General features: G+C 39.2%; 1 protein-coding gene across 1 annotated transcript in view; it reads right to left on the bottom strand.

The window, feature by feature from the left end:
- Positions 1-7,078: 7,078 nt before the first annotated feature.
- LOC145716771 (oxysterol-binding protein-related protein 1-like) overlaps positions 7,079-10,019 on the bottom strand; it is a 29,526-nt gene continuing 26,585 nt past the window's right edge. The window contains exon 8 of the mRNA XM_081801480.1: positions 7,079-7,487. Within this exon, the coding sequence (XP_081657606.1) occupies positions 7,291-7,487 (197 nt within the window). The 3' untranslated portion in view covers positions 7,079-7,290. The remainder of the gene's footprint in view (positions 7,488-10,019) is intronic.

Raw genomic sequence — 10,019 nt, 5'->3', positions numbered from 1 at the left:
CTCAATGTCAGCCAGAGCAGAGACATGCAAAAAATCACTAACTTGGAAGGTTATTTAGGACAATAATGTCTTTCACTGCCTTACTCCTCCCACTCCGGCCCCACTTGACCTACTACCAATATTTAGCTGGGAAAAAAAAAAAAAAATCTGTCCAGTCTTTCCCCCCAAGTGGCTCTTCCTGTGGGAACCCGACTCCAAGTACGGAGCCGGCAGGAAGACCCTGGCCAGGCTGGGAGAGCAGGGTCTCCCGGCTTCACGCACCCCTCCCCACTCACCCGCAGCTGCACTCCGCTCCGCACAAACACGTCCAACTATTCTTGGATCTACTCACATCCCTAGATCTGGTCTGGCCGCCCTCCCCGCTTCCACCCCCCCGCCCCGGGTGTCCTCTGCCGTCCCTCCCGAGGCTGACCTCGCAAAGCCCCCAGTGGGCACACACACACTCACCCACCTGGGCCGGATCTGGGGCTCCCCGCCGGCGCGCTCCGCCCTGCGCTCCTCAGCCAGCTCCAGCACAAATGCGCTCGGCCTGTTCCTCCGCCTCCCCTCCAGCCCAGCCCGGAGGCGCGACCCAGGGCGGCACCGCAAGGTCTCCCTAAGTCACCTTTCCTCCGCCCGCCCCCGGCTTCAGCGAGGTCAAGGAGAGGCCCGGCCCGCCCGCCCACGGCCCAGGACTCCCGCGCCGGCCCTCGGGCCACCAGAGGTCCGTGCAGCGCCTCTCGGCCGCAGAGCCAGCGCCACCCTCCTCCAGGGCTCGCCCGAGAGAGTGCGAGCAGCGCGGCGAATGGCCTGCAGCAGGCGGCTCCGCGCGGCCGCTGTCGTCGTCCAGTCCCTCCTCCCCCGGGCCCCCTCCCGCGGGGCCCGCTCCTCGGAGGCGCAGGTGGGGACCTGCCCGCGACCACGACAGCCTGCACGCAGCCCCTCCAAAGAAGCGAGCGGACTGCTGGCCCGCAATTCTCGGGAAGGAAGTAAGGAAACTGCTACTCGTGCTCTGCGTGCATCCCTCGGAGGCTCCTGCGAGGTCCTAGAGCGGGCTGTGTGCTCAAGCCCTCTCCTGGCGACGCCTGCCCTGACAACTTCTAAATGGCCAGCCCACCCCCAGGGAAAAGCAGAGGAATCCTCTTTGGACTCTTGCGCCTCAAAGGTAACTGACCCTTACTCAGGCTTACACTGAAGAGTGGAGGTTTCCAATTCCACAACAAAGACTGAACTAGACTTCATGTATTTATTTTTTATGCTCTTTCTAAGCTACCATTTGAGCAATGAAGAAAACAATGGTATTAATCCTACTACTGTGAAACCTACTTATATGGAACAGATGGTTTCTTATTCCAGCCAGGCTTGAAGGGTACAGGAAGATTCAAAGGATAGCAAAACCCACCTCCTAAATACTACACTTAAGTGGGATGTTCAGGCTATTGAGATTTCTAGTTAACTATGAGGTTCTGGTGGGAGTGGAGTACACATAACTTTTTGTTCCAACAGTTTTAAACAGTATAAACCTGTCCTCAAACTTTAGGGAGCAGAGTAATACTGAACCAAACTGAGTATTTCTTTGACAAGATCCTAGGGTACTTTAAGTTCACTATTCAACATCGGTGGCTCTCACTGAGCTACAGATTAAAACATGTAGAAGAGGATACAACAGTACACTAGAAAATTTGGAATTAATGTCAGTGAGGTTTCATGGTGTCTTTGAAAAGTCAGTTTGCTCCCCCCCATTCTAAACTGATAACTAAGTGGTATTGTGAAAAGTCACATTTGGCACTAAAAGCAGCCGCTATAGAATCTTCCCCCTGGGTTCTAAAAATTAGAGAATGAATTCAGTTTACAAAAGTACTAGGCAGCAAAAACAACAAAATGTTTTAGAAGGCAATTTACAGAGCACCTAAACTGTGCCAGGCACTGTATCAAGGAACTTCACATAAAATAACTCATCTGTATTCTCCTCAGATTTGGAAATGGAATTGCCAAACATATGTTAATTTGCTCAAGGTCAAGACAGCAGAAAGTAGATCCCGATTGGTCTGATCTTTGTATTCTTTCCTTTGTACATTCATTATGCATTCAGTTAGATATTAACTGTCTACTCCAGGTCAAGTACTATACTAGACACAGATCCTACAGAAATAACTATGATACAGTTGCTTACTTAAGGGGCTCTTTAGTAAATATATCATCAGACAAGTAAATATATGATGATACAATGTGGTAAGTGCTACAGTGGCAAAGAATCCTAGAATAGGAGGGATTTCTAAACCAGTTCTGAAGGGTGGAACCTGGGATGAGGAAATGGTGGCAGTCATCTGACAGAGCAATCCTGAGAGCGCTATCCTCATAGAGTGGCAGTGGGGGATCTGAGTGTTGGGTGGGAGGAGAGGGAGGACAGGGAGACAGACAGCTGAGAGACAGGAAGGAAAAATGACAGAACTTGATAAGCGTGGGGGAATAAGGAAGAAGGATGAACTGAGGACAGCTCCCATGATCTTGGCTTGGGTTCCTGGATAGGTAGTAATTCTGTCTCTGAGCTGAATGGGTAATTCAGCGTTAGACACACTGGTTTTGAAATGCCTATGATACAATCATATCTAAATGTTTAAAAGGCAGCTGGATATACTGGTTTATAGCTCAGGAGAGATCTAAGGTGGAGATATCAGAGTCATCATGGATTTCTGTTTGAAGGAGTGGCTAAGATCATCCAAGGAGAATGCTGAGTGAGAAGGCCACCCACAGAAACCAGGGACACTAACACTCAAGGCACAGGCAGAAGAAAAGATCCTTCAGAAGAAAACTGAGGAGGAGCTGCTCTAAAGGAAAGAGAAGCCAGAAGAGGTAGGCACCATGGAAATCACTGAGAAGAACTCCAAAAAGCAAGTAGTCATCAAATGCCAGATCCATCACAGGACAAGCAAGGTAATTTAAGGGTATCCTCTGATTTAGCAGTAAGGAGATTATTGGCAAGAATGGTTTCAGTGGGCTAGTTGAGGAATAAAGTAGAAACAGAAATTATCACATTTTCCAAAATAGAATTGGAAAGGAATGTAGGGAGACAGAAGCTGTAAGGGAGTAGAGGATTCAAAAGAAGAGAGGAGCTGTTTTTGAAGCAGAATGGAAGGAGACAGATGCCAACGAAAGGAAAGAAAAAAGAGACTGGGGGTTGGGAGTGGCAGGGAACTGGCAGCAAATACAGTCACTGTCGGGGTGCCTGGGTGGCTCAGTCGTTAAGCATCTGCCTTGAGCTCAGGTCACGATCCCAGGATCCTGGGATTGAGCCCCGCATCGGGCTCCCTACTCAACGGGAAGCTTGCTTTCCCCTCTCCCACTCCCCCTGCTTGTGTTCCCTCTCTCTGTCAAATAAATAAATAAGATCTTTAAAAAAAAAAAAAATACAGTCACTGCCTCCATGTTTAACAAAGAATTTTGCTCAGAGCAGAGGGAGAGGAGGAGACTGAAGAGATGACAGAGAAGTAAAGGCCCAAAAGGTATAAACATGAAGAAATGAAAGATAATAGGAACACAAAATGACTAAAGGCCTTTGAACAGACCAGGAAACTAATGAATATTAGAGACCTCGACTTTATAGAGCTGGAAGCTCACAGGAGGGCATGGTTTCTCTCCAAAGATATCAGCATCTGGTCCAAAGTTGCAATACCTTTTGGTTGGTCCAATTTAAGGTCCAGATCTCTCCATTATACCACAAACTTAGCATCACTATCATCCCAATAATACTTTTGGGTTACAGCTCTTTAGTAGTCAGGAAATTTAACATAGAAGCATAAAATATTTTATGAGTGAGCTTACACTAATTTTAATAAGCAAGTTCCTACTTCAGAAAAACTGGTTTGATTAATATCAAAGGGAGCTCGATGATACACAGAACAAGAAGGGGACCAATGATGGCACTGTGTGACATTTTAGCCACTTCTGATACCACTCTCTGGTGAGGAAAACTACAGAAACAAAAATAATTCATAAAGCCAGTTTCTAGCCTTTTGAAATTTTTTTTTCTTTTTTTTTTGAGTAGGCTCCACACCCAATGTGAGGCTTGAACTCATGGCCCTGAGATTAAGAGTCCTGTGCTCTACCGACTGAGCCAGCCAGGCGCCCCACTAGCCTTTTGAATAGAACTCTCAAACAAGGTTAAAGACAAATTATGGCATTCACATTCTCTCATGTCTCCCTATATTACCCTAAAAACACCTAATAAGTTTCCCTTTAGTAAATCAATCACAAGTTTTACAGCTTGCTTTATATACTGCAGTTTTTTTTAACAACATAGTGTTATTTACAAGTAAAACAGGCCTACATAATGCACACCATTTATAGAGATCTATGGAAACCTTAAATATCTGGGTCTTATCCGAGCATCCCCAAATAAGCAAAGAACACTCACATACCACAGAAATAGAAAGCCCCAAATCCAGGCACTAAGGCTTGTGCTCTTTATAAACCCCTAAGTTTCTCATACAGAGCCAGCTTGCTCTTACTGGGGACATAATTTGACCAAGTTTGGTTATCTGGTTTTCTTTTTCATAAGCAACATTAGAAAGAGTAAACAGAAGGGATCAGTATTACACTGCTACAGACAGGCACACAGCCGAGCTAAAAATCAAGAGAAAAAAATTTTAAACCCCATAAAGTGCAAAAGTGAATTCAAGGGCATTAGCAGGACTGGACCATTTAGTCAAATTACAGAGTTCTATAAACATTATCCCCTGAAGGCATCTCTGTATTAAGACACAGAGTAATTATGAACATACAAAAAGGACAATCCTGAGGCCCCCAGAAAAGATAAAATTAAGTGCTAAAAATTTAGCATAAGATGTAAATGCATAACATTTAAAATAACTGTCATCAAAAAGATTAGAATAAAAACAGTTTTGCGGCCGCAAGGGCTGGGATCACTTAGATCTACTGGATCCCCATTACGTGCCAGGTAGTATACAAGGTGTTTTGCCAAGATGATCATACCTACTTTTCAAAACACTCTTTTTTGGTTGATTGCCACTTTAAAAAGGTAATTGTATATGAAAACTGTGGCAAAGAGAGATTAAGGAGCAGAACATAGAATTAGACCCAGGTCTCTGTGAGTTCAAAGCTTATGATTGTTCTTTTAACAAAATTTCTAGATAACAGAAATACAATTTATGATTCCAGATAAATAAGGCATTACAATACCTAATTATTCTGTGATGACCTCAAGTACACTATTAAATTCCTATGTTGTAGGTCTTAGCCATATAAAAAAAACTACCTTCAATGATGCCATTTATCTCTTAAATATTTGGGGGCCCTTTTCATTGTCTATAATCCTATTTCTCAGAAGGAAATCCAGAGAACCTCAGAGTTGCTACTTTATAGCATTACTGAAAAAGAATCTTAAAGATACTTTGCAAGTTTGAAGCAACACATGCCATTTCCTAAATGAGTACTGTGTGCCACACAGTATGTTAATATGCTCTATATACCTATTATTCATCTATATACATTTGACCCCCACACCTGACACTGAGGTGTTTATACATTTTCATTTTACAGAAACTTGCCCATGGTTGGTTAGGGAAAAGACTGAGATTTTAAAAAAGGTCCATTAGACTTTCAGTCTTCAGTGCTTGTTAATGACTTACAGTATGGTCTCCTTTATTTGAAAGATGGAAATATCAAGGTTCAGAGAACTTAAGTAGCCCTTTGTCACTTGAATAATAAATAAGGATGAAAAGAACACAGTCATTCCACAAATACTCAAATCTTCTTTAGATAATACCACCTCCTCCCAAAATGAGTTAAATCCAATGCTAAAGACACATAAGCTCCAAAATACCATCAGAGAAAAGGGGTTACAAGTGTTAATTAGATAGCATCCTGTAATAACTGTTGATTTTTACTCAGGGCTTACTATGTGTCAGGAACTATGCTAAGTATTTTGCTTACATTATGTTATTTAATCCTCATGACAAATTTAAAAGTCTAATTAGTCTAAACTTGAGGCTAATATACTCCTGCACATCTGGATTTTCAGAGAGGTAATTACCTAGGCTACATTTTTAAGCAAACAGTTTAAAAATTAGTATAGGTTGGCTTCTCCAGAAATTAAATTAAATCTAGAATTTACCTTGAAACTACACACCTCTAAAACAAAGACATTATTGATACATCCATCAGGTATCACGTAAGAGACGTTAATGAGAATTAGTTTTACAATGTATTAAATATTACCTGAATTCCTAGACACAATTCGTTCATTTCAAAAATGTTGGACAATGCTATTTAGATTTATTTAGATCACTAAATCATGCCTCATTTAAATAACCTAGAATATGAAATCACCAAAAATAGAAATGCTGAGATGGGAGGGGTTGTTTTCAAACAGTATTGGAAGAATTAACCATTTAAAATGTTTAATGAACAATTATGTTTTCCTGTGATAGTTAATAAAATCCTATTGAAAGACTTTCTGTAAATTTGTTTTAAATGATTTTCAGATCACTCACATTTTTTTCTCCAAGTAAAATATGGAATTTGTGGAGTACATAACAAAGCTGGCGTTTAAAAAATTTTTATGTGAATTCACAAGGTTTCCGTTGTAATCACAATAAAATTTTAGATCTTTACATATGAGAGAAATATACAAAACCATTTTCATCTATCTTGTTTTACCAAAACCTAATATCTAATTAAAAGGTACAAATAAATTGTAACAAGAATGAGAAATTTGGTGTCTTAATCTAAAAAGCTGAAGATTGAACATATATGTAGAAATTAACAAAATGGAAGCGAAAGCCTATAGCTGCTTGGCTTGCTTGCATTTAACATCATGAAAATGAGAAGGGGGAATAAATTAAAACAAGAAAAATCCTAGTCCAGGCAACCAAAACACATCTTTGCAACTTTTCAATCCTCAGAAAAAGAATTACTAACGGATAAACTTACCACTCTTACTAATATTTGGAAAAGTGAATAGGAGAGAGCAAGGGGAAAAGAACATAAGATATTTAATCCACTGAGCTCATTTCACATAGGTAAGTTTAATAGCGCTCTATTTTCTAAAGAAAAGTATTATGTATTTTTCATATAAAACCTTTGGTTTCTACAATATTTTCACAACACTCTTGTTGAAATGCCACAAGAACTGTGAGTAGAAATTTAAACCATGGTTGATAAATACGGCTATACAAGTAATTAAATTTGAACACAAGTTACTTCAGAATCATCTTGTTTAACTAAGAATGAAGGAGTTCTAAATTTCAGTGAAAATGAAGCTTTCATTTTCTTTATTAAGACTATTTTCTCCTACCTTTGGTCAAATTGAAAGTAGTGATTTATTGGACAATCCAGTACGTGACACACAATTATTAAAAAATTCAACTCCAAACTACCTACCCTTTCCTGTTTAGTGAAGAGATTAAGGCAATCGCTCAAGGCTACACAAGTTTCTCTAGAAGCTTCAGAGACAACTTCAACTTTCTGAAGAAATGATGGAAGCATGTCTATAAATAAAAATAAACAAAATTAGTGGGATTTTAAGACCACAAACATTTTTAAATTATTATTATTATTTTTTTTAAAGTAATCTCTACACCCACCATGGAGCTTGAACTCAGGATCCTGAGATTAAGAGTTGCATGCTCTACCAACGGAGCCAGCCAGGCACCACAAACATTTTTATGTCTACTAACTTTATGTTTCCTTCCAGCTGGCTGCCTTAAACAAAGCATATAGTATATTCCTTGAGCATCATTATTAGCACCTACTGTATACAAGGTGCATAAATTGGTACAGTAAAAGAAAAGATGAAGCTTTGTCCTAGAAAGGCCTATATCCTGCAAGAAGAGTCACAACTAAAAAAAATAATAATATAATAAAATGAAAATTTAAAAAATTATAGGAATAAATAATGTAATGTTTAAGGAAAGCAGCTGATTAACATTTCCTTTCATGATATTCTATGCTAGATAAGTAATTTTATTCAAAAGCCAAGTGCTAAAAAGAACTAAGAATAATACTATAGTTGATATGAGGGCTAACCTATCTAAAGGTGGCATTAACACAACTTTCTCTAGTGTTTATTGGATAAATGTCTGGCATGGAATAGGTCTTTTTACTCTTACAAATGTGTCCCTCTGGGGTCCAGTATCTTTCAGAATATAAATTGAGAACAAAGAAATAGTAATATCACCACCTTCCCCAGTTCCCTAAGGAAATTTTAATCCATTTACCCATTACAAAAAAAAAACAAAAACAAAAACCCACAACACCCAAAACAAAAACCAGAATGCTGACAAGAGAAAGCTGCAAAATACACATAGATCATTTAAAAAAGAAGTAAAATGTCATGTCCTGTCCGGATTAATGCTAGCGAAATGCTCTTTGTTCCAACAGTTTTGGACTTTGTGTTAATTATATATTAAGATCCTTTAAATGCGTCCCTTCAATCAAAAATAATATTAAGATGGGGCACCTGGGTGGCTCAGATGGTTAAGCGTCTGCCTTCGGCTCAGGTCATGATCCCAGGATCCTGGGATCGAGCCCCACATCGGGCTCCTGACTCAGCGGGGAGTCTGCTTCTTCCTCTCCCTCTGCCTCTCCCACTGCTCATGCTCTCTCTCTCTATCTCTGTGTCTCAAATGAATAAATAAAATCTTTTTAAAAAATAATATTAAGAAAGCTTTTCATCTAAAAATAACTTAGGAGGTGAGAGACAAATATATACCACCTTCTGTCTTTTAAATAATCTCGATTCATTTAGAACAGGGTTCTTAAAACATGGTAAACAAGGTCAATAAGCAAAAGCAATCAAATCCAAATGCCAGCAATTTGCAATTATCAGGCATAGAACAGTGGTTCTCTTCAAGAAACATTTTCAAATAGGAAGTGGAAAGGAAAATAAAATCTACCAAGAACATATAACGAATTATTTAGTCATTACTCCTAGGTGATAAAATTGTTACTATTGTTCTTCATTCTTTCCTTTAATTTTCCACTATTTCTATAGGAATGTGATTTTAGCAAAGAAAAGTCCTTTTCTTAGAAAAATTATTTCTCAAAACTCATAAGGCAAAAGGGGGCAACAAAAGGAAAAGGTCAGAGTGAATGAAGGTATGAACAACCTTTCATTAATATCTGGATATAAATATCAAATATCATTTTATCGTATTTTTCTTTTTATGGAATAGTTTCCCAGAGTTAGCTATTCTTAATAACACCCAAACAATTGAAAACTACTATATCCTAAAATAAATTTGATTTTACATACTTTATTTTTCATTTTGAATCTTTGATACATATTGTGAAGATTTATTCTTTACTTAGTTGCTAAAGAGCAAAAAAGAATACCATATGCCAGATGCCACAAGACTTAAATAGTACCTCAACAGATGTCTCACACGGAGCTGTGGATTGAGTACGGTGAGGGGATGTACAAAAAAATCAGACACAGCCTCTGCCTTCCATAAATGCTCTGGGTAATCTAGTAATTTTCCACTTTCATGGCACAAATGGTAAGATGGGAGCACAGTCATTCATGGATGTGTTTCTTTTATTAAATACCATCATGCTTAATCATCTATAATTTTGTATGTTTTAGATATTTAACACTTTATATACTTGTTGATTAGCATAAAACATTAAATGCCAAAATGAATTTGTATGAACTTCAAGATTTTAAATAAAACTGATTCTGTAACCTTTTAAAAAATGCTCCAAGAAATATATATGGACTTTCAGGAATCCATTATTGAGAATGTATCAAATTCTTTTGTCCAAAACAGAGTCAAAAGTTACCTAATTTCTTTGACAGTCTGGTGTTCAAGCAAGATTTTGAAATTCACACTAACTTGCACAGGAGGTCTGCATAAGAACTGATCCTCTAGCACCAGGGCAGCGCATCAGGGGCCAGGTGGCTCATAGTGGCATGCTTCGTAGATGATGTTTGCATATTGTTATAAAAAAAGAAAAAACCGCTAGGCTTCCAGAAAAGTTACCAACTGGAAATCACTCCCAAATATTATCTTAGCCAGTTA

Source organism: Leptonychotes weddellii, chromosome 13 (assembly GCF_054177405.1).
Source record: "Leptonychotes weddellii isolate Sample4059 chromosome 13, ASM5417740v2, whole genome shotgun sequence".
NCBI lineage: Eukaryota > Metazoa > Chordata > Mammalia > Carnivora > Phocidae > Leptonychotes > Leptonychotes weddellii.
Note: the sequence above shows the minus strand (reverse complement) of the source record. Positions and strands in the feature narration are given on the sequence as shown.